General features: G+C 45.6%; 5 protein-coding genes and 1 non-coding gene across 11 annotated transcripts; 3 read left to right on the top strand and 3 right to left on the bottom strand.

Annotated features, from left to right (window-relative positions):
* Window positions 1-6,299: 6,299 nt before the first annotated feature.
* LOC127781551 (uncharacterized) lies at window positions 6,300-8,133 on the top strand. The gene is made up of 5 exons (XM_052308518.1): window positions 6,300-6,890; window positions 6,998-7,043; window positions 7,301-7,386; window positions 7,530-7,588; window positions 7,820-8,133. Exons 1-5 carry the CDS (start codon window positions 6,438-6,440, stop codon window positions 7,956-7,958), a joined length of 783 nt encoding a protein of 260 aa, XP_052164478.1. The 5' UTR covers window positions 6,300-6,437; the 3' UTR covers window positions 7,959-8,133.
* Window positions 8,134-8,528: 395 nt separating this feature from the next.
* Window positions 8,529-8,601, bottom strand: TRNAE-CUC (transfer RNA glutamic acid (anticodon CUC)). Its single transcript has one exon. It is a non-coding gene; the product is annotated as a tRNA-Glu (tRNA).
* Window positions 8,602-10,097: 1,496 nt separating this feature from the next.
* On the bottom strand, window positions 10,098-10,771 carry LOC127781276 (ethylene-responsive transcription factor ERF015-like). Its single transcript, XM_052308210.1, has one exon. It carries the CDS (start codon window positions 10,769-10,771, stop codon window positions 10,202-10,204), a length of 570 nt encoding a protein of 189 aa, XP_052164170.1. The 3' UTR covers window positions 10,098-10,201.
* Window positions 10,772-14,006: 3,235 nt separating this feature from the next.
* On the bottom strand, window positions 14,007-19,203 carry LOC127782195 (ranBP2-type zinc finger protein At1g67325). 6 transcript variants are annotated; one of them, XM_052309271.1, is made up of 11 exons: window positions 18,992-19,203; window positions 18,725-18,770; window positions 18,513-18,625; window positions 18,129-18,414; window positions 17,638-17,702; window positions 17,366-17,417; window positions 17,176-17,285; window positions 16,418-16,448; window positions 16,055-16,206; window positions 14,439-14,639; window positions 14,007-14,376 (listed from the first exon to the last, which is right to left on the bottom strand). In XM_052309271.1, exons 1-10 carry the CDS (start codon window positions 19,001-19,003, stop codon window positions 14,463-14,465), a joined length of 1,044 nt encoding a protein of 347 aa, XP_052165231.1. In that variant the 5' UTR covers window positions 19,004-19,203; the 3' UTR covers window positions 14,007-14,376; window positions 14,439-14,462. The 6 variants fall into 6 exon arrangements, with proteins under 6 accessions (XP_052165231.1, XP_052165230.1, XP_052165232.1 ...); XM_052309270.1 differs by having other exon boundaries at window positions 14,007-14,639; XM_052309272.1 differs by having other exon boundaries at window positions 14,007-14,639; window positions 18,129-18,411.
* A 905-nt stretch (window positions 19,204-20,108) lies between these two features.
* LOC127781379 (uncharacterized) lies at window positions 20,109-21,933 on the top strand. The gene is made up of 3 exons (XM_052308327.1): window positions 20,109-21,053; window positions 21,133-21,388; window positions 21,472-21,933. Exons 1-3 carry the CDS (start codon window positions 20,109-20,111, stop codon window positions 21,600-21,602), a joined length of 1,332 nt encoding a protein of 443 aa, XP_052164287.1. The 3' UTR covers window positions 21,603-21,933.
* Window positions 21,934-22,106: 173 nt separating this feature from the next.
* Window positions 22,107-25,429, top strand: LOC127781378 (pollen receptor-like kinase 4). The gene is made up of 2 exons (XM_052308326.1): window positions 22,107-23,873; window positions 24,430-25,429. Exons 1-2 carry the CDS (start codon window positions 22,391-22,393, stop codon window positions 25,098-25,100), a joined length of 2,154 nt encoding a protein of 717 aa, XP_052164286.1. The 5' UTR covers window positions 22,107-22,390; the 3' UTR covers window positions 25,101-25,429.
* Window positions 25,430-27,284: the final 1,855 nt, after the last annotated feature.

Genomic DNA, 27,284 nt, shown 5'->3' with positions numbered 1-27,284 from the left:
TGTCAATGTCAGCATTCCATGCCAAAACCAATGTATGTGACATATCTATAATACTAATTTTTCTTATTAATTAATTCGTCTTACATTTCTATAAACAAATCTAATATACTCAAACAAACTTTCAGGTACAAACTTCCTTTAACAATTAAAGATGAATCAGGAACTTTGGACGCAGTAGCATTCTACAATGTGGCTGAGGATTTGGTTGAGGTAAATGCTACTCAAGCTACCCAGAACTTGAAAATTGATGCAACAGAACATGCCATAGCTCTTGATATAGCCATTGGGAAAACAAGATTGTTTCACATTGCCATGAATACAAAGTACTCTTTACACTTCACTATCAATATGTCCTCAAGAAGAGTTATCCCGTTGAAAATGAAAATACAAGTTTGATACTACCTACTCTGGAAAATACAAAGGTAGCAAAGGTATACAAATGTTTGTCCTTACCATATCTTCTACCAACCATCTATAATCTAAAAATAACTTTTTTCAGGAATCAGCCACCAAACAACTTGCAACAGATGAAGGGCTAACCACCATGGAACATTGCAGGTTAACCAACATATGCCTTTTTTACTTATTATATTCTGCTTAACATTTCTATATTTATGACTACAACTAATAGCAGCAAAGAAGACCAACATCCCACTACGCCACCGTCCCTACAACCTCCAGAAACAACTCTAGACAACAATACAGTAAACCAAATTATACCTTCAGCAAAGAGAGCTCTTCAATTTGAAAAGGAGTTACACATTGATCAACCAAGGTACTGCACTGATACAAGTTCTTTTTCTAGAATATACAAACTATTCTTCAACTAAATTCCTTTCATATATGCATCAGCCCAGCAATTGCAAACACTATTCAGGTTGCAACAAATCAACTTTATCATCCTCAACAAGTAGATCTCAGCAAGGAAAAACAACCGTCAACAGAATTTTCTCCAGGACAAAATTCTAAGCGCCATAAAAAAGTGTACGTGCACACCTTAAGTTTCAGCTTATAAACATATAAAGTTTCAGCCTATAAATATATATATGTGTGTGTCGCGCGCGTGCATATATATATGTATGTATGTTTTGCTACTAATTTGACTGCTAAATTCAGAACGGAAACCTCCACCAATGGAGAGGAAAACCAGCTGCAGCAGCCAAAGATAGCTGATCAACAGCCATCGGGTCACAAGGAACAGGTACAACTCTTCAAATCCTTCACAATTCTCCTACAACATGGCCTTTTATCAGCAACATATATAGATTTTCTTAAAAGAATTAGACCTGCACCAAATCTGTCACCATCACTGCTAACGATTTCCTTAAGAAATTTAAACCTGCACCAAATCTATCACCATCATTGCTAACTTATCTTTGCAACCATTACTTGCAAGTTTACTGGCAAAACCAACCAAATCTGAAATATGGCATTTATATCTATTCCATATTTTATCCTCAATAATAAAAGACTCAAGATATGATTCTTAATCATATATGATTCTGCAATAAATGAGAAAACAAAATTAGTATCCTTATTATCACCACTGAAATACTATAAGAATCACCCACAACACCACAACAACATGTGCACTGCCAATTTCTCATACCACAGTCCTTCCTTCACAAAATTTCTTCTGCAAACACAACGTCCATTGCCAACACAGATGGACCAACAACCAGAAAAAAATAGGTTAGCTCTCACTATCCAGGTTCAGCTATAGCTTCCTAATTACATAGTTTTCAAGCTTATATTTTATATTTAACATGCTTCATGCATTTCAGTGCTCTGTACATTATATATGCCTATCTATACATCATCAAACGCATTACTCTTCTTCAGGAACCATGAGGCGCAACTCATCCACACCAACTACCTGCAAGCAGTTTCCAAGATTACTGCATCCAAATCAATAGCTATTTATATCACTCTCCAAGGGAAATCATCCACCGATGACCTCTCCAAGCTGCAGCCAACTCAAGCTCATGTTGTGAATTACATGAAAAATAAACTTCCTCACATGCATATCATTCTCGATGGAGAAAATGTCAAAAACAATGAGATTTAGACCTTACAGTTTCCTACTGTTTCCAGCTCATAGTATTACTACCTACCTACAGTTTGCTGTAATCAAATAAACAAAACTTAATTTTATATTTGCATGTGTTTCACTCAACTTATATTTATCCTCTGGTGAAGATCTTGGTGTTCCTAACAATATTCTGCTTGCAATGTTTCCAGTAAATCTGAATGGTGTTGTCATTGTGACTATAAATTTCCAACTCCCTGGACTCGAAATGAGTTTTTTGTGCTTGGCACTTTTAGCAATTGATGATGCAAATATCATCTTCAATTGATCAGATAGCAGAACTGCTTACTTCTGAAATTGTATACTATACTAAACTATATTCCTGTTTGGTTAGGTAGCAGAACTACTCACTTATATCTCACTTATTCATGTTTATTCATACTTACATGCATATTCATCCTTTCTAATGTGCCCGCCGCAACGCGCGGGGTTTCAACTAGTTACAGATAAAGACGACTCCATTATTTTTAATCGATCCAGCACGAGAGTGTGCTTTTTTCATTAAATAAAGTGGGAGAAAAATGCAACCCCTAAGAGCAAAGAAAAGGCAAAAGCCAGGAAAAACTGTACACTATACAAGGTGCGGAACAAGCTCACTAAGGCACTTAGCACCCGCCAAACCCCACATGTCGACTTCTTCCTTTATTCTCGCGAGAAGATACGAAGTTGTGGCCTCCTTGTACTCATAGATCCGCTGGTTTCATTCCTTTCATATTTCCCAAACGATGAGGAGGATCATGGTACGGGATCCCTTCTTGGGAATGCCAGCCAAAGTGGCTGGCACTTCCCACCATTCATTGACCGACTGAGTAGTCTCCCAGTGTCAAGGCTCAAGCTGATGATTGGCCACCCAATCCACTACAAGGCTTCAAATCCTTTTAGTGTATCTGCACCTAGTGACGAGGTGCAAGGCCGTTTCGTCCTCTCCCCGACAAAGTGGGCACCGTCCGTTGTTCTATCACCCCCTGGTCGCAAGTCGGTCAGAGGTCCAGACTTTATTCAGGATGATGAACCAGGCGTGTAGTTTGCATTTTCCTAGCGCCCAGACCCTCCAGATCAATGAATCAAAGGTTGTGTCGAGCACGCCAACGCATTGTGTTTATAGGCCGACGAAGCCGAGTACTAGTCATGGGGGTGTGAACTTCCATGAGATTTGGTTAGGCTCTTCCTCGTCTAGCTGCACACCATGGACTGCGGTCCATAAAGGCCATAAGCTGCTCCACGAGGGCCACTGTGATATGTGGGTTTGTCTCCAAGGCCAAATCTCCGACCCAGACATTATTCTCCTTTCCTTGGTGCAGGGACTCTCTCCTCTTCTTAGAAATTGCGTAGACTAGGGGTACGAGGAGGTCTTTGGGTCTTCGCCCTTCCATCCATGCTTGCATGTATACTTTAAGAGCATTGCTCCAGTCCAGCATATTGTACCTCGAGGTACCGGTACCTTGAGGTACCAATTTAAATCCGGCCATTCATTCACAGAGGGTAAGATTGAAAATCTCACGCTAAGCAGCTCGTGATGCTCCTTCTCACTGACTGAGTGACTGTGTCAACGAAGACTCCAAGAGCAACTGAGCAAGTCCAAACCAAGAGCAAGGGCGTGGTAGGAGCGGGACGAGGAGTGGTCGGCGCCGGTGGTGCCGGGGGCGTCGGCGGCGGGGTGTTGGACGGCGGCGCGTTGGGCGCCGGCGGTGTCTGCATGGTGGCGAGGTAACGAGGAGCAGGAGGGGTGGTCGGCGCCGGTGGTGTTGAACGGCGGCGCCTACGTCAGAGGCTGCTACGCGGCGGCGAAGGCGACGAGGACCTGCGTCAGTCGCCTATGTGCTCGAATCCGGCAGCGAGATTAGGGGAAGGGCCGCGGTAGGCGTATGTCACCGGCGAGCTTGGGGGAAGTGATGCACGGAGGCTCGTCGGCCCCCTCCACCTCCACTCCGGCTAGCCTGTCCATCCCTGGTGAGAGCCATCGATCGATGCAGGCATGCAGCATCTTTTGGAGAGAGAAAAGACAGGAGGAAGATGAAGAAGATACACGTGAAATTACTTAACTACCCTTGCTTCTTTAGTACCTCTCTATGCTATGTAAAATCACGTGGATAGTACTACTAGGTACAACTCTTTCTCACCCGTTGGATCAAACGAAATCAATGGCTCAAATTGCATGTACAGTAAAAATTCTCATACTTTAATGTGATCATGCATGTACGGTGTGTAACAAACAACACAATCAATCGAACACATAAAAAAAACATCCATTTAAAAACACATCATGAATGAATAAAGCCGATTGAAATTGGGACAAATATGTATGATTAATCAGTAAATAGACTGAAAATCAGCCGTGTAAATCTGTTGTTAATATTATTATAGCATATATCATCTCGGGGTGCATGCATGTCTGAACTTCTCATGACGTCTAATGCTCGCCGGCATCTCTCCTGCTCCGGCGAGTCTCCTCAGCTGCGGCGGCGGCCGGATCAGTTGTCTCGACGACGAACGGTGGCGGCGGCTACTCGACGCGCTCATACAGATTCTTGAGGCTCTGGAGATTTTGCTCGATGTTGCTGATGTACTTCTTCCCCTCCGAGCGCTCCACCGCTTGCTGCCTCGCGCGCAGTTTAACGCCGACGTAGATGCCGGCGGCGAAGCTCCCGCAGATGCTGTACCCCATCTTCGCGAAGTTCGACATCGACATGGCCGGCGCACGTACGCCGCCGCTCGCCGGCGGTAGGGTTGTCGAACGGGCTGGATCTCCGGCGAGGTGGCTCGCCTGCATGCGTGCGTAACTGCGTATGCAAAGTCGCGTCGTGTCGCGCGTGGAGATCGATCGATCGCCTTGGAATATGTACACGTGAGTACGTTCGATCGATAGAGTTTGTGTCGGAATTATCCAAGTTGAATTTGGGTCCAAGAGACCAGAGCCTGTTTGTGTCTAGAATTAAGCCAGGGTTTTGCCCAAATTAAATGAAATTAATTCTGGGCTGGAAACCGGCGGCTAGGATTGTGGCTAGAATCGAATATTGATGGCCTGATGTAATACGCTCTCAGTTCAAGAACATTGCCAAATTTTGGCAAGATTTAGTGTTACCGAATTTTGATAGTTTTTTACTATGTGTTTAGTTTGATGCCTTTTTAAATTTTGATAGTATTGAGAAAACTTTTGAAATTTTGGTAGGATAGCATTTTACTCCAATTAGTATGGTTAAAAGTTCCAATTAAAATTTAGAATAGTTTGATGGTAAAGAGGAAAGGAGAGAGAAGATAAGACTAGGGGTGAAAATAATCGTAGAAATTCCAGACTGACCGACACTTGTTCTCGATTTTGACTGGCTGAGCTATGTGAAAATTGTTGCCAACAAAATTAAAAATAGAAATAGTAGAAAAATATAGAAATGCAAATGAAAACTATTTTATTGTTATATCGAGTGTTTCCGAATTTTTATACCATAATTGTATGAAAATTACCATCTATTACCCTATATTTGTAAATACGTCAACATCTATGACCCATTTTTTTTATTTGACTGATACCCATCAACTCCATACCCAAATCAAGTGCATGGCTAAAAAAAGAGACAATTATAATTTACATTGTATAACCTTGAATTTATTATATTTTATATAGCTATGTAAAGTTAAATGTGTGATTTCGCCGTTCAATGTTTTTGATATTTATTATCGTTTTCCAACACGTCGTTTTTGGTTTTTCCAATATTTTTCGATACCGTTTTCATTTTATTCTTTACTGTTTTCTATTCCGTTCCGAGAGAAATATAACTACGAAAGTGGTTTCCATATTTTTGGACCTTTTTCATCCCTTAGATAAGAAAACACAAGTGGTTTTATGTGTGAGTTGGGGTAGTGGGGTTGGCAGGTTGGAAGTGGTGAATCCGTGGTGGTAAGCAGGGTTCAAATTTTCGGAACGAAATTTCAGAAATTTCGGTTCTATTGGATCCGCGATACAAAATTATTTCGGCCAAAAAAATATTTTTAAAATTTGGTAATAATTTGTTCAAATTTAACAAAATTTATCAAAATTTCCAAAATTCGAAAACTAAAAATTGAACTGGTGAACAGGTTGAAGACTAAAGATTCGATATATATTGCACCCTCCGAAAAAAATGTCGAAAACTAAAGATTGAACTGGTGAACAGGTTGAAGACGATGACCGCGACAGCAAGAACGCGACGCAGCCGACCACAAATCGAGCTCCACTTGTGCACAGAGAGAGATGGCCAAACCGCGAACACGATAAGCCATCTGATCAGTGGCTCGCCGTCGCCGCTGCTCCTCTCCAACTCCAACCTCGCATCACTCCATGCGCGAGCTCGAGCTCAGCTGAGTGGACGATGGAATGAGGCTCGTGGCTGCCAAACCTTGCTGCCTCTTCCGAATCTCAAGCGTCGCCGCCGTTGCAGCCGGTCGCCGCCGGCCATGGCGAGCCGCGGCGGCGAGCGGCAATGCGCACGCCGAAGCCGAAGGCGATGAGGACGGCCAATCGCTGTCGGCGAGGGCGAGGGGCAGGCGGGCGCGGCTGTCGGCGAGGCGGCGGGAGAGGATCGTGGTGGTGGAGGGCGGCGGCGTTGGGGGCATCGGCGAGTTCCTGCGTCAGCCCGCCGGCGTGGAGTCGCTGCTGAACACGAGGGCGCTGCAGAGCTTCGCGGCGGTGGACGATGCGCCGGGGGCGAACACATTCCGGTGCACGCTGCAGAGCATCGGCTTCCTCGGGTTCCAGGTCGCCCCCGTCCTCGACCTCCGCGTCGCCCCGACATGCCACGACTGCACCGTCGAGATGCTCTCCTGCAGGGTACTACTGAATTAAGCGAATTGCTCTGCATGATGTCTCAATCACTTGCTCAATTGATCGATTCTACGGTTAATCTTGGTTTGATTTGATCGTTTTGTTGGTGGCAGTTTGAGGGTTCAGGCTCAGTTGAGCAGCAGAATGAGCTCTTTTCAGGTAAAAAAAATTCAGGTTCTTCGGTTAGCTGATTGGCTCGCAGTTCTTGAAAATTCTTTGCAGTTTTGAGTGGAGACATCTGATTTATCTGTGCAATTAGTAGATTGGTCATCAATTCATCGTTGTCAATCATCTGTTTTGCTAACCATTGTAACCATGCGAATCATTACTGCTTAGTCTGAACTCTGAACTCTGAACTTCCTTTCCGGGGCAACAAAATAAAATGTGTGTCTGATTTAGAGGTTTGATGTTTGCAGCTTTTATGAGCAACCATATAACTTGGAAAGACGATGGTGAGGAACCATGCTTGGACATTGATGTCAATTTGGAGGTCACTCTGGAGGTATATTACATGAGAAAATACAGCATCTGGATGAACAGAGCACCTCAACCGTTTTGCTCACTGAATTACTGATTCTACGGAACTAAGAGATGATCTGATTTTTTTTTTAACGTACACTGAAGTTCTTCAGATGTGGATTACAGGTTTACACGAAGCCATTCAGCATGCTTCCATTGTCAGCAGTGGAGACACCAGGCAACCTGTAAGGCCCTACATTAATCACTGAAGTTTCTGAAAGTTCAGTAGTAAAAAAAAAAAGGCAAAATATCTCAAAGAAATTACACACAAGTGCTCACCAGATGCTGATGAGAACTAACTTCCAATCCAATCACCCCATCAAGATGTTTAAGCACATCTTTTACACTGAAACTGAATCACTGTTCAGTATTACCAGTTTCATTTTGGTTTAACATTAGAACTGAACATTTGGCAGGCTGATGCAAGGCCTCCTGGACAGGCTCGTGCCCTTGCTGGGGGAGCAGCTGCTGAGAGACTACCATTCGTGGGTTCAGCTTCAGCAGCAGCAGCCTGAAATTTCCTCATTAGAAACTGCTGAAATCGATGCTTCATAGTCGGATGGCTTCATCGAATTCAGAGATTTTTAGCGAGACGAAAGAATTCTGAGAAAATATGTTGGATGGTTTGGAGAAAAATTGGTTGCCGATGTAACTAAAAATTGCAGTTTGTAAAATAGTTCCATTATGACTGCTTCAGTGAAACTCAGGCATCAAACTGCACAGCTTACAATCTCTGTTTTCTTCAGCACTAGTTCTCGTAAAAAAAGACGAACTCAAGAATTAGGAAAACGGACATTGCACTGAGAACTTTTGGTGAAGTAACAAAGATCTGAAAATGAATAATCTTTTAGGAATTTCAGCTTGCGTGATCATATATCACAGAGAGAGAAATGAAAAGGTGAAGTAACAAGCATCTGAAAACGAATAATCTTTCAACAATTTTTTGATCGCACTACATGATCATACATCGGAGAAGAGATGAAAAGGTGAAGTAACAAACATCTGAATCTGAAAACCAATAATCTTTCAAGAATTTTGGATTCATTGATCATACATCGGAGATCAAAAAAACCACAAAAAAGTTAACAAATAATCTTTCAACAATTATGAAACCAAAAAAAGAAATTCCGTTGCCGGGACTCGAACCCGGGTCTCTCGGGTGAGAGCCGAGTATCCTAACCAGCTAGACTACAACGGATTGCTGATAGAAGTACATATACAAATTATATAAACATTGTTATTATAAAATGATACAGAGGGATATTTTTGCCGTTCGATTCGAGGCTACCCGCTACCAGCATGCACGGTGTGGTGTCCAAGGCCCCAAAGCTAGAATGACGTGCACACGAGTACAAAAGAGAGATATAGCTGAATGATTGATGTGTTTGAAAATTAGCATAAACCAAAACTGCTTGCAATTGATGAGTAGACTCATCAGTAGAGTACTTATTTATTTGTGCATGACATCTTCAGCATAGGTAGATGCCATCATTTCCTGACCTCACCCACATCTGTAGTTGCATCAATCTTGGACATGTCTCAACTAGTAAAAAAGAAACGGTAACTTTAATTGCAACTCTGCTTGAAACTTGTTAACACTATATATGCATTTCAAACAAAATGTGAAATACATGAACTTACAAGTATGATTACACAGAGACATCAAAGACACGTACACCACGCGAGTGAGTCCCCTCCCTTAACATAAGCTTAAAAAGAAGGAAAAAACATGGCAAATATCGGACTGAACAATATATATGGTTTTGTACTATACGTAGCATATTTTGAAGGGTTTTTTCGGCTCAAAATTATGACTATAATGTTCACGTGAGCGCTCGGTGAGAGGAGTCCATTACTTTTGTTTATGATGAAACGGGAATTCCATTATTAATTTGGTTCTTTCACTTTCTATCTAGCTAGTTTTAAAAAATCTCTTCAAAAAAAGTTTTAAAAAAATCTCTTGCAGCCCTTGCCTAAATCTCTTGTACTATCTTCCTCCGGATAGAGTGGAAAATAGGAAGAAAAAAGACATCAGTCATTCTAATGAAAACCCTTCTGCTCTTTAACATGAAAGCCCTTCTGCTCTTTAACACAAGTTCTTGATTCTATAGACTTTGATGGTACAACTCATTATGGCTAGATTTGTTTTCATATATGTTCAGTTCATGCATTTATATATGTGCTTCATAATCCTTGGACTTATTTACATGCATGAGATTTTGACCCCATATATGTACTCCAAGCTAGCATATGAAAAGGGTAATTGATTAATTCACATTCGACCCTGCCAAAGTTCACATATGTTCATGATAGCTAGTATCTTCATATAGAATGCTTCTGGCATCCCCCAGAATGAATTGTAAGAAAGTTATACCGCAAAATTAAACATTCCACTCAAAAATTTTCAAATTCAAACTTTCGCGCCATGGGTCGATTTCGCGCCTCTTTTTCTCCTTTCTTCCTCTGTTAATTTCCACTACAAAATCACACCGGATTGCAAAGAGAAACAACTGCAAATTTCCATTTCATGACAACATCCATCTCATATATAACAACAGTTCCTTTTCAAGAACCGATTATTACACTTCTCTTACACAAGGATCATACACAAGGTGCATGACCAAGTACAGACTAAGTTAATTTATTCCATGGCTAGAGTACTCTAGACTCTAGATCATGCATGTCTTCCTTGATATGGCTAGTTACACCATTAGGACAGCACAACACAACCACAAAAGTACATAGTACACATGCTACATAGAAGGTGTAACTAGCTAGCTAAGAAGTTGTAGATATGGTCACTCTCCTTGCTGAACAATGGCGATCAAAGCGGCGACCTCTTCGATGTCCATGGAGAGGAGGCGGTCAGCCGCAGCCATGACATCCTCGTCTGTGGTGGTGTCAGGCTCGTTGCAGTAGTAAGGATCGGCAGCATGGTTGGCCGGCGCCGGCGCCATGGGCGGTGCAGGTGCGGCGAACACGGGGACGGCGGCGGCGGCGACGGGCGGCGGCGGCGGAGGGAGCGGGCGGAACAGGACGGAGCCGACGTCGTGGGCGTACCTCTCGGCGATGGCCCTGACGTGGCCCGGCGTGAGCGCGTGGCGGCGGCGGTCGTCGATGCGGAGGCGCGGCGCGTGCGGGAAGTTGAAGGCGCGGTTCCCCGGCGGCGCGCCGCCGTGGAAGCAGTAGAGCGCGGCGTCGTAGGCGAGCGCCGCCGCCGCCGGGGACGGGAACGTGCCGATCCACAGCCTCGCGGCCGCGCGGTGGCCCCGCGGCACGCGGATCTCCGCCGCCCACCTGCCCCACAGCCGGCGCCGCACCCCCCTCAGCCCCAGGTTCTTCGGCGCGTGCGCCGCCGGCGGCACCATGGCGAGGTGATCGGCGACGCGAGGAGGAAGACGATGAGGATGACGAGGAGGAGATGGTGTTGGGGGAGAGGGGATCGGAGGCGGGTTTTAAAGGCGGGGAGGGGTGGACACGTGGCGGCATGCACGCATGCAGGAGTAACGTGGGAGAAATGCCACGTGTCCATGCAACCTGGCGCATCTGTTTGCAAAATTGCAAGTGTTTTTTTTAAAAAATTTTCTTTCATTTTATTTATTTGTTTATTATTATATAGGGATATTTATCTTGAAACCGGTTGACACCTACTCCTCTAGTGATCAGCCGGTCCGTGCATACGTAGTTCTATCTCTAGTGTCTCGTGTACAGAGAAAGTAGCTACATTTATGTTTCTAGCCATATAACTATAGGTTGAATTTATTTATGGGTTCACTTCATCTTTTAGCTTGCTACACTGCAAAAAATTTAGAGGAGTAACTAACAGTATGGCTTACTTTACCACCAAACGAAAGTGCCACACCATCTACTAATCTCTATCCATGTCAGTCCGGCTGCAATCTGCTCTGGGTCTGCAACTCTCTCCTCGCGCTTTATCCATTGGGTATTCATATTGTTGCTAGATGTGGCAATTGATCTCTGGGTCTGAAACTGGATGAAGGATGAAGGATGGTGGTCCTATCTTGTCAGATTGTACCATCGATGTTTTTATTTTAAAGAAGTATAGATATAGTGTTTTTATGTTGTATAAATAAGGTCTTGTCTAGATCCCACTTCAAAATTTTTCACCCTGTCACTCGAACGTTTGAACACTTGCATGAAGGCTGTGTTTAGTTCAGCGCAAAGTTTGGATTTTGGTTGAAATTGGAGATGATGTGACTGAAAAGTTATGTGTATATGACAGGTTGATATGATGGAAAAGAACTGAAGTTTGGATCCAAACTTTAGATCTAAACACATCCGAAGTATTAAATATAGGTTAAAAAAATAACTAATTATACAGCTTGCGGCCAGACGAATCTTTTAAGCCTAATTGCTCCATGATTTAACAATGTGGTGCTACAGTAAACATTTGCTAATGACATATTAATTAGGCTTAATAAATTCGTTTCGCGGTTTACTAACAAATTCTATAATTAGTTTTTTTATTAGTACCCACCCTATACGACATCCTATATAATATCTGATATGACACGTCAAAATTTTAAACCCTAGATATACACCCCCTTAACGCGAGAGGAGTATAGCACCGAGGGCGGCGAGGGACGGATGCACGGAGCGTACGTACGTGCGTGCGTGTGTCACACGCGCGCGCGGCGACGGTGCGGACGTGAGCGATCGAGGCTGGGCCGCGACCGCTCTATACCTGCACAAAAGTACAAATTAGCATCCATCTGACTTTGCAAGAGTCCATGCCAGTGTGTAGGTAGACACTGATCAGGCCGGCTTAATTAATTAATTAAGTAAAACCCACAAATACGACACACTATAATCTCTAATTATATTACTCTCTCCGGTTCCATTGTTCTTAATGTTTTGAATAAGGTTGTATTCAAACTTTTAAAATTTCGACTGAAAGCACTAGAATAACATATATATAGTCCCTCTTAGTCTTTACTATTAGAGTAAATACTTATTTGTATTTATTTATTGTATATGTCATAATAGACAATATAGTTAAAGATATACTTCAAAAATTATGTCGTTCTCCAAAAAATTAAGAATATCGAATCGGATGAAGGGAGTAGTACTGTTTTTGCTCGCGTTTGAAGATATGAGGATTAATTATGTGCTTGCAGATATGTAGTATACACGTACGTATAACCCCAACGCTCCGTATTGACGCCTACTACCGCGTCACTCCCATCGATCGGCGCAGTTTGACTCTTTTACCAGAGTATGTATATCGATTTCCATTATTATCGTTGGTTTATATCATACTATATATCTTGAAGATTGGTTACTTCATACTCTATCAATGTATCTTCTGGACATGTATATCATCTTGAGGATATTATTAGTTATTACCTATCCTTTTTTCTTAGGGTATTTAATGAGCATCCATCTATTATGCAATTTTATGGGTTTGCCTATGTTATATCTACACATGTGCAATGTTAGGTACAGGGCCCCTTTATTTATTTATTTATTGGGAAAATTTCAGATTACTACATATTTAATGATTAAATTATCAACTTGCTGCAATATAAATGACATATTTTAGATAGCTACGATAATAGAAAATAAAATTATCATAAAACTGTAACTCTCCAGACCCTCTTGTCACTTAAACACCTGGCTTATATGCCATACAAACTCTACTCGATGGAAGCGAAATGATGAGAAGTGTCACATTGCAAGTAGGTTATGTATGACTCGTGGGCCTCGTGTGTCAGTAATAAGAGGGTTCTAACGAAATTGTAGATTTATTTTTTATAATTTAATCCACTGTCATCGTAGCTAATTGAAATATATTGTTAATGTTATAACAAGTATTCCTACTTTGGCCATGAAATTTATCGTCCTTTTCTTTTGAATCTACATGCATTGACTCCTTGTTTTGGTTGTGGCATTTAGGACCTTTCTATTATGGTTGAAATGTATTTTCCTGGAGAATTTTGACTAGCCATAAGAAACATTTTTAGTGCGTGTCCATTGCACGAGTGCAACATGACGCATTGCTGCACCATGTGTTTTGTTGAGCGCCGCTCCACCGCCTCCCTTTCCTGCATGACAACACCTTTGGCCTCCCTACTACTGATGTTGTTGGTTGCAAACTATTACTCCTTATAAATCAATCGGTTGGTGAAAGATGGATGTTCATACTAAACATAGTACCGCAAAATGCCATCAAATATATGTGGTTCTTAGCACATCCCATCGATCGGTGCAAGAAGCACCCAAAGATAAAAAAGCTTTACCTAAGCACCTGAATACTGATTTGCTTTGGCCGCTGAGTCCTCGTCACGAAGAACATGGCGGCATGCCGCGTAAACTTTCAGATGAACTTGATAGAGTTGAAGAGTAGCGTGGTGCATGATCCGGCTTCCGTTTCTACGTATACTCGAAACTCGAAACCGCAAACAAATAGGCAAGAACGTTGAGATTTCCGCAGGAATATTGCAAATCTTTCATCCAGGGTTTAAAGGATGATGTTGAAACCAGAGATACCGTCTAATTTCAGTTCAACCGCAAACGGATCTCAAGATGGTTTCATTTTTGGGAGAACTACGGCTAGGCAGCAGCATGTTGGAAAGGCTGTCATGCAACTAACGGCCAAAGCATTTTGGCCCGCCCATAAGCACAACTTATATTCTACTTTCCGAAGCACATTAGAGTATTACAAAGTGCTCCAGGATACCGTCTCAACAAGGAAAAAGAAAAAGAATGAATGAACGAAAGAAAGGGGTAAAAAACACCTTCACACTGAAAGAAAGGGAAAAAAACACCTGCACACTGGTATTATAGACTTTATAGACTTTACTGTGGAAGAAGCAATGGACCATTCAAAAAATGACTCTGCTTCCGGTGTGCACACTCCACACAGATATGGTACGGAGTAAGACTGATTTGCATTCTTACATCAAGGCTGGCCATCACACGATGTTTCCCATCAACTTCCTTAGCAAGATCACTGCATGCAATACTGTCAGCTGCTCCTGATAGAAGCACATCCACATGGATCAAAGTTCTCACCTTGTTTGGAAAATGAAAAGGGTATCAGCTCTTAACACTGTTCTGCAACTCACTGAGAGCTGCCATTCGCAGGGCGTGCGAACTTGTCGGTACTCCAGCAGGGCCACCGGGAGGATCCACCTTTGTTTGTTCATTATTGTCTTGAAAGTCATGTGAAAGTTGCAGCTTTGATAAAAGCTTCACAATATTACATGACAACAACTAATTTTAATGACATCCAGTCAGTCGAGTAGTCAGAGTCGAACCAAGCATGCAATGGTACCCAGTCTACCACTCCACAATGTGATGATGCACATGGATTCACTGTTTCATCAAGGGCCCTCTCTTTGAATCAAGCACATCAGAATGGGGTAACTTGAAAATGCTAAGCTACAGATAACATGATAACATATAACAGGATTCCATGAGCTCTACGAGTCTGGCAGAAAGTAACATGCATGCCTATTTGCCGTACACATGTAAAAGCAAACAATAGGGACTTATAGAACTTCTGAGCACTGGGATAATCATAGTTTTTCAATTAATTTCTACATTGGCTGTAGGAGTCAATCCATTGACAATGATGGAAACTAAGCTAAGGTCCATGGTTCAAATGGACCTGATTAACCTCAGACAATGGTTTTATAGGTCTCCTAACCAATATACCAACATTGTGGGAGGACAGAAGGGTGTTATCCTCTTTTTACAAACATATAAAAATTTTGTGGCAGAAACTAGATCAAGTTCAATTTTTATTTATTCCAAAGGCTGCTACCATTGATGAAATAGTGATATACTGACACAGAGGTATCAATTCCATGGTACCGAGCTAACTTGTTTCTTAGACCCAATTGCTACTTCAAACAATAGCACCAGAGAGGCTCTCCAAATCAATTTTCAGTACAAAAAGAAAATGTGGAGAGAAACTTGTGAAGAGGATGCCACGCAAACATATAGTGAGAAACTGAGAATCTACCTTCCAAGATCCTCTCGAAAATTTTTAAAACGGGTAAAAAAGATATAGGCATCAGCAAGAACCAACTTATCTGAGATACCAAACCCTTACGTTGAAACAAAGACCACAAACACAATTGACAAAACTGAGACCGCAATGAACAGTCTAATAGTACTTCATAGCACACAGGTAGCAATCTAAGACACAGATAGCTAATTGAAATTTATATCATAAATTGCCATTTTCCCAGAGTACCAGTAACCAAGACAAAGCAACCAAGCTTCAGAAGTATATGACAAATTCACAAGGGATGTTCTTAACCAAAATCTGTAGCAATAAAGAAATCCATGACTCCAGTTGCCACTCCAAAACGTTTACCATTAGGACGACGACTCAACTAAGGTCTCAAGGGGATACAGCAGCGACTACTGACACAGATAGACCCCAGACATTCAGACTGAACCTTGACGACGACGCTGGACCTTCTTGACCCTCATAACTGTTCTAGGACTCACTGTAACAGTAAGGACATGATATATCAAGCCATGCACAAGAGATGATGAAGACAAGCAAATAAACGAAACTGTTGATAGAAAACATAAGATATGCAATTTATATTGAATTGTTCTAAAGAAAGGCATGGCATATAATGATGATCATACTGGAGGTTCTAATTATGCACCTGATTGTCCTGATCAGCAGATGAATCATTTGCATTGTTTGTCTGAAATGGCTTTTCAGCCTCGCAACTTGGACGGTTACATTTTGTGCGGAATGGATAGTTTATGTTATTGCACTTCTCGCACTTCCAACTACCTTCTGGCATCTTTGGTTCTGCCATGAAATATTAGATGTAAAGATTATATAGAATTAAAAAGGACAAAGCCATTACAAGAACTAGTGCTAAGTGACACGCATAACTTATGCAATGTGGAAATAAGATGGCATTGATCTCAGAATTTTACTGGTTTCGAGGTACTAAAGGTACACTAAAAAATTTTACAAACAAGGCACCGCATGTATGCATAGTTAGTGTTAAACTTACTTGGACCTCTTGCACCATCAGGTTTGGACCCCTGCATAAGAGTTGACACACAAGCTATCAGCAAAGTAAGCATGATGGTTTAACTCTAGGAAAAACAAGAGAAGTCAAAGCATGAGGAACGATTTCAGAAGATAGATGAAAGTGAAATTACGAAGAGAACAGCTCAAACTATTTTAGAATACTTTGACACGCTACAGACTTCCCAGAACACAGTTAATATAGCAGTACTGAAAATCGCCGGTTTGTTACTGCATGTCAGCTGTGACTTGATTAATGGCTAAGGCTGAGTGGACGATGTATTGCTAAGTATAGGTTCCAGATTTGCCAAATGGAGAGAAATTTAGTACATCTTGTTTTGAGGAGAAAACAATGACAGTTCACACGAAATGGGCAACTTAATACCTTAGGTCCTGGTGCCCAAACAATGGGCAACTTAATACATGGCACAAGCAAATTGTGTTGAATTGCATGGCATGAGGTTTTAATGAACAGTTCAGACCAGTTACTATAGCATCGAATACAAACGGCTGTCACATTGCTAATCTTGTGGCAACAAGGTCAACTTTAAGCATGATTACGATGTTAGTATATTGCAGTACACCTTTTAGTAAGCAAATCAAAAATATTTATTCATTATCAGAATTTGCACATAAACTTTGACCAATTTTAGATTTATAGAAAGAAAGATATTTCATAATTTAGTAGTAGTAATACAATAGGTGGGAACTTGCACAAGTACAAGAAGTGGAGAACTGTACCTGGTTTTCAGGTCTTGGTGTATTGCACTTTCTCATGTTACAGACTGTCCGGAATGCAAAGTTAATGTTGTTGCAATTAGGGCATTTCCAATCATTATCACGCCCAGCTCCTAAAATAAAGTTCATGAGAAAAATAAACCAATGGACAACAAAATCAATGAACAGTCAAAATTCATTTGAAAATATATACCTGCAGGCTTCTTCTGGGATCCTTCCTCGGAATATGAACCAGCCCTCGCGCCCTTCATCAAAGAATTGTATAAATGAGAGTTGAAACATTTCCTATCGTTATTTATCACACTATAATATCAAAGGACACTTAAAGGAAGCCCTTCAACAGTTAGACCCACAGAGCACAGAGTGACCACTGACAACATCCCACAATAGTTTGTTATGCAAGGGAAAAACAATTGAATCATGCTAATATGCATGAGCAAATACTAATAATCCAGAAAAGTTTACCATTGGACCAGGACCAGCAGGTAAGCCCAAGCTATATCTGTCCATGGGCATCCCATACATTCCACCTATTTTGAGGACAGGAAAATGGATAAGAGAAAAAATGTGAGGAATAGTCTCACACGAGTCAGGACACATATTCACAAAGAGTTGGTAACTTTTTAATTTTTATCTCGTATGCATTTAATTCATAAACTGCAACAACCACCCAAAAAAAATATATGGTAATAACTAATTTGCCTATAAAAGTTTACATGCTAGAGCGTAGAAGAGTAAATTACTTCCCGAAGAAACATACTTCGCATACTAGCATTTCTATCCCGTAACTATAGAAAATAAATGTCAGGCAAAAGGATATTTCCTGTAAAATCTCATTCTGGCCACACTAAGGTTTGCATAAAAGGACATAAATGGTCTCAAAAATTTTGCCCATTGTATCTAGTAAATCAAGTACTCAGCAGTTAGTAGAGTCTATATTGTTGTAGCACCCCTACCTGGTCCCATCATGGATCCAGCAGAATATGGAGGCCCTGCCATATGCATCGGCGGCCCATAGGGGCTCCCCATTGGCAGGCGGCCACCGTAGCCATATGGATATCCAGAACCCCCAGGGAACTGAGCAATACCATAACGTGGCAAAGCAGGTCCGCCATAGAGGGAGGTGCCATAAGGGGGAGCACCACCCCCGAGGTACATGGATGGCGGCGTCCCTGGGCTCATGTATCCCCCTGACATGGGGAAATGGGGCGGCGGTGTCTGCATAGGTTTCTGCATATCCTTCTGGAGAGGAGGCAACAGCACAACTAGGTAAATGCAAAAATCACGACGAGCGGAACTAATCAACCACATGAGCGTGCATCGGTGGCAATCACATGTACCGTATAGTCCGTGGGCCTGGATTGGTTGCAATTGCGCATGTTGCAGGTGGTGCGGAAGGCGAAGTTGACGTTCTGGCAGCTGGGGCAAACCCAGTCGTCCTCACGCCGCCCACCTGTGAGTCGTCATCCATACCAAAAATGAAATTCCCCTCAGATGCAGCTTAAACAGTAAAGGAAAGCCGCAGGTTAATCGCCGCGGCGAAGCGACCTACCGTCGGTGCGGGCACGCTTTCCAGCAGATTGGCTACGGTTGTCGACCTGTAAACAAACAAACACCGCGAGCGTGAGCTTTTGCGGCGACATCCCATGGCTGATCGACAAGCAACAGGTCCAAATCCAACCTAACCTAATTCTACGCCCACCCACTCCCGCACGCACCATCCCGCGGCGACGGGGGTGGATTCCCGCGGCAGCAATCGGAGCCCCCCGACCAATCCGCGGCGACAAATAGAGCAAGGCGAGGAAAGAGACCCGTGTACCTGAGAAGACATGGTGGTGGGGGTGGCTGCTGCTGAAACCAGCGGCGGGGCAAGCGACGCGGCGACAAGGCCTGGGCTCCTTCGGAGCAGGGCGGCGCCGGCGAAGGCGGACGAAGGAGGAGGAGGAATCCGGCGGCGGAAGGGGGCGGAGCGCCGCGGTTAGGGTTTTGCTCTTTCTCTCTCGATTTTTCGGCTTTGGAAGAAAGTGGAAACTGATTTCCACTTCTCCACAACGACGCGTCCTCCGCTGTATATGCCCCCGCGAAAACAATTGGGCCCACTAGGTGGGCCCTCCACCTCGCCTAGCATAGCTGGCAATCTCTTCCGGGTTACGGCCCATCTGTAAACTCACCATGGGCTTACTAAGCCTGTTTGGAATTCGTATAAGTCTACTTTGAGTCCCTCAGAAGTGGACTTATTCTTTTGGAATTTGATTTAGGATTTCCAAAGTTCATTAATAATACTTATTCATTTTCTTTTTTTACTCACAAAAAAAGAAAAGTTACCCCCTCTGATTATAAATATTTGAAGCTTAGAAGAAGATTTATCAATCGTTTAAAATTCTGCCAATCTGTATATGTGTATAAGTTTATGATATTATGACAGTACTTTTCAAGGTAAATCTATTGTTGCCACTTTTTTGTGCTTTTAAATTAGTCATTTAAAGAAATTTCGATGGTCTGAATTTTGAAATTTTGATCACAATCTCATTCCAGGAGTTAAATATTTATGACCGGAACGAGCTTTTTTTTTAAGAAAAAACAAAACAAGTTATTCAGTTCAGTATAGCTCAGCCAAGAGTGTGCATCGAGCTGAACAGGTGACAACCTTTGACAACGAAAAAGAAAAGGAAGAACATCATGGACAATGCATGCATGGCGATCAAGATCATCGAACAGTTCGTGCATATGCACGCGTAGCTAGTCGCCTTCTTCCCCTTGCCTTTTGCTGCATTCATCAGTCGTCGCCGCCCTTGTGAACGATCACGAGATCTCCTCCTCCCTCCTCTCCTTTCCCCTCATGTCGAACACTTGCACACCCCCCACACTGCTCGCTCGATCACGACGACTATATATTTCGATGCATACGAATCAAACCGAATTGTCCAACTGTTCCAATGGCAATGGATTCGGAGGAGGAGGAGACGTCTTCCATGTCGCCGTGGTCGTCGTCGTTGTTGTCGGCGGCGGCGTCGTCGCAGCCGCTGCTGCTGAACCCGGCGTACGCGCGGAGCAAGTCGGTGATCCACGACGAGCTGCGCAGCTTCCGGGTGTTCCTGCAGTGGTGCGCGCTGGACCACTCCTCCCGCGCCGCGCGGGCCGCGTCGTACGCGGCGTTCCTCGCGCTGGCGCTCGCCGTCCCCGCCGCCGTGTCGCTCTCGCTGCGCGCCGACGCCGGGGCGTCCCCCGTGTCCGCGTCGGCGATCACGTTCAACCGCGTCGCGCAGGCCCCGGCGACGGGGCTGGCGGCGATCTCGTTCGCCGCGCTCGCGTCCTTCTTCCGCCGCGGCGGCGGGCTCCGGCAGCTGCTGTTCCTCGACGGCGGGCTCCGCGACGACACCGCGTTCGTGCGGCGCGGGTACGCGCGGGAGCTGGACCGCGCGTTCCGCCTCCTCGCCGCGCTGCTCCTCCCGTCGCTCTGCGTCGAGGCCGCGCACAAGGCCGTATTCTTCTTCGCCACCGTACGCGTCGAGCCGCCGCTCCCCCTCCCCGGCGTCGGCGTGCCGTGGCGCGCGGTGGCGCTGGTGGCCACGGTGGCGTCGTGGGTGTACCGCACGGGCGTGTTCCTCCTGGTGTGCGTGCTGTTCCGCCTCACGTGCGAGCTCCAGATCCTCCGCTTCGAGGGGATCTACCACATGTTCGACGTCGAGGCGCGCGCCGCCGCCGCCGAGATCTTCGCCGAGCACCGCCGCATCCGCACGCAGCTTCTCGCCACCAGCCACCGCTACAGGGCGTTCATCCTCTCCTGCCTCGTCACCATCACCGTCAGCCAGCTCGGCGCCCTCGTCGTCGCCCTCTCCTCCAAGGACGGCAAGAGCTTCGCCAACTCCGGCGACCTCCTGGTAACACCACACAGCCACTCCGCCGCCGCCGCAGGCGTAGCAATCACGACACGATGCTTATACCCTCGCCGTCTCGCAGGTCGGCTCGTCGGTGCAGCTCAGCGGCTTCTTCATGTGCCTCTTCGGCGCGGCGAGGATCACGCACAGAGCGCAAAGGATCGTGTCCATCGCGAGCCAGTGGCACATGAGCATGGAGGCCGTGGCGCACCACGCCAAGTCGGCGCCATTGCCGGCGGCGCCCAGCTCGTCGGCCAGCGACGTGGACGCGCCGCACCAACCGGAGCTCGGGACGACGACGACGGCGGCGTGCGCCTACAGAAGCAGACACGCCCTCGGTAACACCAGATGAACCCCCACTCGCGCCATTTTTTTTCTGAGATTTAAATTCACTCGCTCGCGCCATTTTTTGTCGTTGCAGTGACGTACCTGTGCCACAACAGCGGCGGGATCACACTGTTCGGGTTCACGCTGGACAGGGGATTGCTCCACACCATCTTCGCCTTCGAGATGACTCTCGTGCTATGGATTCTAAGCAAAGTCCTCTCTTAATTAATTATTAGCTCGTGTTAATTGTTAAAATTTCCTCACCAGTTTGCAAGAACGCAATTATGCAATGTGTCAGTAAATGTTTATGAGTGTGGTATGTTTCAGCAATTAGACGATGTACTTATAATCATCTACTCCCTCTGTTTCATATTATAGGTCGTTTGACTTCGGTCAAAATCAAATTATTTCAAATTTGATCAAGTTTGTATAGAAAAAGTAGCAATATTTTTAATTCAAGATAAATATATTATGAAAATATGTTCCATTATCATTTAATTGATCTAATTTGGTGTTGTAAATATTAATATATTTATCTATAAATTTAAATTAGTTTGATTTTAACCAAAGTCAAAACGACTTATAATATAAAACGGAGGGAGTATCATTATGAACTTCTTGTGTATAAATGTAAAAAAAAGATTCAGATCATGTGGTTGGATTAGTAATGTGGCAATTCTGAAATTGACAGGTTGAATTTGCTAATTGAGGTAGTAAGTCCAGGTTAGTCGTAGCTGAGAGAGAGAGATGGTTGAATTTGCTATAGTTAGGCAGCAACAGCAACGGCCACAGCCATGGCCATGGCCATGCGGCCAGCTAGCTCGACGCCCCATCTCTCTCTCTCCTCTCTCTCTCTCTCTCTCCAACGCGCGCGCGCGCGGAAGAGAGCTCTCTCCTGAATCCGCTCTCTTCCCCGCGATCTCTCCTACTTTTCCTCTCCGGAGAAAGCTACGTGCGCCACCCCCACCACCCCGCCCCGCCGTCGTCGAGGCGCTGGCGCCGGCGGGCTGGACATGGCCGGAGCGCCGTGCCTCCTGCGCGTGCTAGCCGTCTCCTCCTGCCTCTGCCTCCTCGCCGACGCCGCGCGCCTCCTGGCGGCGGCGCCGGCGGAGGAAGCCGACGCGCTGCTCAAGCTTAAGGCCGGCATCGTGGACGGCGGCGGCGCGCTGGACACCTGGGCCGCCGGCACGAGCCCCTGCGATGGCGGCACCTCGGCGTGGGCCGGCGTGGTGTGCAGCAAGGGCAGCGTGCTCGGCCTGCAGCTGGAGAAGGAGGGCCTGTCCGGCGAGCTCGACCTCGCCCCGCTCAAGAGCCTCACCGGCCTCCGCACGCTCAGCTTCATGGACAACGAGTTCGCCGGCGCCATGCCCGACGTGAAGGGCCTCGGCGGGCTCCGCGCCATCTTCCTGTCCGGGAACAAGTTCTCCGGCGAGATCCCCGCCGACGCGTTCGCCGGGATGGGCTGGCTCAAGAAGGTGTCCCTGTCGCGGAATGGCTTCACCGGCGCCATCCCGGCCTCGCTCGCCGCCGTGCCGAGGCTCCTCGACCTCCAGCTCAACGACAACAAGTTCACGGGCAAGATCCCCGACTTCCCCCAGAAGGATCTCAAGGTGTTCGACGTCTCCAACAACGAGCTGGAGGGGGAGATCCCGGCGAGCCTCAAATCAATCGATCCACAGATGTTCGAGGGCAACAAGAAGCTCTGCGGCGCGCCAGTCGACGCGAAATGCGAGGCGCCATCCCCACCGGCAACGACGTCGCCGCCGGCGGCGACATCCGGCAAGATCGGGACCTCGCCGTCTCCCCCGGCCGCCGCCGAGACAACCACAACGGGCACCGTGCCAGCCGAGGAGGGGACGCAGGGCGCGACGAAGCCCACCAAGGGATCGACGTCGTTCGGCGTCCTCGCCGCGTTCCTCGGCACGCTGGCCATCATCGGCTTCGCGGTGGTCGCGCTCCAGAGGCGGCGAGAGTACAACACCCAGAACTTCGGCCCTGCAGCTTCAACCAAGCCCACATTGCCATCAGCTCCCGCGTCACCAGCAACCAAGCCCACGCACGCCGCCGCCGCCGCCACCGCCGCAGCCGCCACCACCGGAGGAGGCGGCGCGCGAAGCAGCAGCGTGAGCGGGAGCACGGCGAGGGGCGGCGGCGGGAAGGCGGGGGAGCAAGGGCGGCTGACGTTCGTGCGGGACGACGACAGGGGGAGGTTCTTCGAGCTGCAGGACCTGCTGAAGGCGTCGGCGGAGGTGCTCGGCGCCGCCAACCTCGGCGTGTGCTACCGCGCTAAGCTCACCGGCGGCCACTCCGTGGTGGTGAAGCGGTTCAAGGAGATGAACCGCGTGGGGAAGGAGGACTTCGAGGAGCACATGCGGCGGCTCGGCCGCCTCTCCCACCCCAACCTCCTCCCGCTCATCTCCTACTACTACCGCAAGGAGGAGAAGCTCCTCATCCACGACTACGTCCCTAACAAGAGCCTTGCTCACCTCCTCCACGGTAATCCACACACACCACATTTCTTTCTTTTTTATTAGCTTCCTTGTTGGCTTATTATAATCCACACTCAAATTTAATGTTTAAATTTTAATTTTAAGCCACAATCAGAGTTCCAGGTTTCAAACTTGATTTTTAAAGTTGGTTTTGGACTATTCCTTTTATCCTAGTTTTTTTTGGTAGATTGGATCAATGCCACTATAAATTTACCGTATTAGAAATATAACATTACTATTCGTGGAACTTGTTGCGTGCCACCAGAATTTTCTAAATTTTCAAACCATGGCATCGCCGTCACATTTTCTGCCATGAGGATGATTCGAGTTTTAGAAAATTTCAATGCCCCCACAACATGTTTCAGAATATTAATAATATTTTTAATACGGTAAATTTGTAATGGCATGGATCAAATTTACCCTATTTTTCAACCCCAACAAATGATAACTTAGGTATAATAAAAGTTTTAACTCGTAAATTATTGTTTTAAGTTGTTTCATTTACTTTTCTGTAATTTTTCATCATTGAAGCTAATTTTCTTTGGGGGGGTGTGGATTTGTAGGTGAGGGTCGGAGGGTGAAGAAGCTGGTGCACTGGCCGGCGAGGCTGAAGCTGGTGAAGGGGGTGGCGCGAGCGCTCCAATACCTGTACGACGAGCTGCCGATGCTGACGGTGCCGCACGGCCACCTCAAGTCGTCCAACATCCTCCTCAACGACCGCTTCGAACCGCTGCTCACCGACTACTCGCTGGTCCCGGTGATGAACCAGTCGCACTCGGCGCAGCTCATGGTGGCCTTCAAGTCGCCGGAGCGGAGGCAGTTCGGCCGCTCCTCCAAGAAGAGCGACGTCTGGTGCCTCGGCATCCTCATCCTCGAGATCCTCACCGGCCGGCCGCCGTCCTACGACCCGCCGCCGCAGCCGGAGGCGGCGACGGCGAACGGCGACCTCGTCGGAGCGGTGGCGTCGACGCCGGAGGGGGAGTGGCTGGAGAAGGTGGTGGACGCGGACATGATCAGGAAGGGGGAGGACGAGGAGAGCAAGGGGGAGATGGTGAAGCTGATCAAGATCGGGATGGCGTGCTGCGAGGCCGCCGTGGACAGCCGGTGGGAGCTCAAGACGGCGGTGGAGAGCATCGAGGAGCTCAAGGGGGGGAAGGAGGAGGACGCCAACGACGAGCACTCCTTCTACTCCTCGATCGACGGCGACGAATTCGCCAGCGTCGCCATCAACTAACTCGGAAATTAACCCACATTAGCGCGCGCATCGGTTGTAATTAAGCAGCATCAAATGATATGTTAAAAAGCTCATTATGTAAAGTATACACAAATGATGCCTAACACACTAAATCTGAACTAGCATTCTGTACTTCATGTACGTCTTTTTCGATTTTTTTTTCGTTAGCATTTGACTCATTTCATTTCTCATATTTCTTTTCTTTTTTTGCTAGTGGCACAAAGGCCAGGGCACAGTATGTTCATGTCGTGTACAATATGAGCGATTTTACGGTCCAGAAGGTCGTATATTTTAGTTTAAATTTGTTATGCCTCACTACTAATTAGGGCATCATCGGTGTATGAAATAAATCGAACCATCGCACTTAAAATTGTACCAACAAACACACAACACTACAGGTAGCAAACCAAATCGGTACAAGGCAAAATGGAACCATGTTTTTCGTTCAAACCTGTCAAAGATAGCTTGTCGTCCCTCCTATTTTTGGCATCGTATCTTCCATATTTGGTGAACGGGGAATGCATAGTAAGCCCCACTATTACCTTCCGTTCTCTGTAATCTTTTCCGATTATTCACTAGCTAGGTCTATTTCACTGAAATTAGCCCGTACCAATTGTGCATGAGTTAAGCCATTCCTCTTCTCTCTCGATACACTTGCATGGTGTCAGAGCAAGATTGATCCCGTCTGCCCCCTCCCTCTCCCTCTCTCCTTCCGCTGCATCCATGGCTTCTCCACAGCCCATCGATGGCGTCGCTCCTATCGCCCCTCCCTCCGCCCCAAGACGCTATTGCCAACCTCGTCGCGGCGCTTGCTACTGCCTATGCCGCAACAGCCATTGGCAAGACCGATGATCTTCCCGCCACCCTCACTCAAGCACAGGCGGCCCAAGACGCCATCACGGTGTCAGACAACACAATCACCACGACACCTTCTCCTTCTACCGTGGTCGTCCAGCCGGGCGTGCGCGATGTGGTGCTTGCCACCACGGCACCAACGCCTCGTGCCCAAGACACAGTGCCAACCAACATGACACCAGCACTACCTCCGCCTCAGCGTTCCAAGCGTCAAGACGCATGTGTCTGTTGTCCTCGACATGAAAAGCTCTTATACCATGCAAGCGTATTGAGAGAGAAAAGGAATGGCTCAACTTATGCACAATTGGTGCGGGCTAATTTCAATTAAATAGACCCAACTGATCCCCATTCTCTATAAACTTTCACGGTTATTCACTAGCTAGGTCTATTTAATTGAAATTAGTTTGCACCAATTGTGCGCGAGCTGAGCCATTTCTCTTCTCTCTCAGGCTCTCTGTGTTTAGGCTTAAGCTTATTGACTTAGATTATTGACTTATATGATTTATAAGTGGGATGATTTAATGTTCTAAATTTAATGGTGGTTCATACATATACCTCACATAAGTAAAAAAGCTTCTCCAACCTAGCTTTTGAGTTAATAGTGTTAGAGCGGCTTATGGCTTTAAAAAAGCCAAACGAAAAAACTGTTTGTTTGTTTAGGCTTAAACTTTTCGACTTATAAATTGGTTTATAAGCCTAAACAAAGAGGGCCTCAACATGCTTGCAAAAAACATCCAAATTACTTTTTTTTTGCCTATCGGTTGGACACCACTTCATCTGAATAGGAAATGGAGATGGTTTAGCTTTCTTTTTTCTACTAGTGGGTCTCACGATAGATTTACACACTACAAGCATACTTCCCCTGTCCTAAAAATTAAACATAGAACTGGATGTGACTTAATCTAGTACAATGAATCTAGATTAAGTCACATCTAGTCCTAAGTTTGCTTTTATGGGACGGATGAAGTACTCAATTAATTGAACCATGTACCCTCAGTCCCATGTTTCGCTGAATGGTTAGATTGTACTCTGGAGATGATATAAGGAGTTCAGAAAAAAAGAGTGGATTCTAAACTCGCGAGTACCGTGAAGTGTGAAAAAAAGAGTGGATTCTAAACTCGCGAGTACCATAAAGTGTTGTTACTTTCCTGTACCGACTTGAGTACCGTAAAAATTATCTAAAATCAACGACCTAACTACCTAGGTGGTTAACATTGTCCACACCTTTCCGTGGTTGGGATTGCTACATATTGTGATCTTTTAGTTGTTGACTACCACTGAGTGGAAGTAGCGAGCATCCACCAAAAATACAACTTGTGTGTTGCAGGC

This window comes from Oryza glaberrima, chromosome 8 (assembly GCF_000147395.1).
Source record: "Oryza glaberrima chromosome 8, OglaRS2, whole genome shotgun sequence".
Classification (NCBI taxonomy): Eukaryota; Viridiplantae; Streptophyta; class Magnoliopsida; order Poales; family Poaceae; genus Oryza; species Oryza glaberrima.
Note: the sequence above shows the minus strand (reverse complement) of the source record. Positions and strands in the feature narration are given on the sequence as shown.

What these genes read in the sequence shown, in the direction of transcription:
- LOC127781551 (XM_052308518.1), top strand. Translation starts at nt 6,438, where the DNA reads ATGAGGCTCGTGGCTGCCAAACCTTGCTGCCTCTTCCGAATCTCAAGC. An exon ending in TCGAGATGCTCTCCTGCAGG is followed by an intron (nt 6,891 to 6,997) that starts GTACTACTGAAT and finishes TGTTGGTGGCAG; the next exon opens with TTTGAGGGTTCAGGCTCAGT. An exon ending in ATTTGGAGGTCACTCTGGAG is followed by an intron (nt 7,387 to 7,529) that starts GTATATTACATG and finishes TGTGGATTACAG; the next exon opens with GTTTACACGAAGCCATTCAG.
- LOC127781276 (XM_052308210.1), bottom strand. Translation starts at nt 10,771, where the DNA reads ATGGTGCCGCCGGCGGCGCACGCGCCGAAGAACCTGGGGCTGAGGGGG.
- LOC127782195 (XM_052309270.1), bottom strand. An exon ending in CCAGGCCCACGGACTATACG is followed by an intron (nt 18,415 to 18,512) that starts GTACATGTGATT and finishes CCTCCTCTCCAG; the next exon opens with AAGGATATGCAGAAACCTAT. An exon ending in CTGCTGGTCCTGGTCCAATG is followed by an intron (nt 17,418 to 17,637) that starts GTAAACTTTTCT and finishes TCTTTGATGAAG; the next exon opens with GGCGCGAGGGCTGGTTCATA.
- LOC127781379 (XM_052308327.1), top strand. Translation starts at nt 20,109, where the DNA reads ATGGCAATGGATTCGGAGGAGGAGGAGACGTCTTCCATGTCGCCGTGG. An exon ending in CCAACTCCGGCGACCTCCTG is followed by an intron (nt 21,054 to 21,132) that starts GTAACACCACAC and finishes GCCGTCTCGCAG; the next exon opens with GTCGGCTCGTCGGTGCAGCT. An exon ending in CAGAAGCAGACACGCCCTCG is followed by an intron (nt 21,389 to 21,471) that starts GTAACACCAGAT and finishes TTGTCGTTGCAG; the next exon opens with TGACGTACCTGTGCCACAAC.
- LOC127781378 (XM_052308326.1), top strand. Translation starts at nt 22,391, where the DNA reads ATGGCCGGAGCGCCGTGCCTCCTGCGCGTGCTAGCCGTCTCCTCCTGC. An exon ending in CCTTGCTCACCTCCTCCACG is followed by an intron (nt 23,874 to 24,429) that starts GTAATCCACACA and finishes GTGGATTTGTAG; the next exon opens with GTGAGGGTCGGAGGGTGAAG.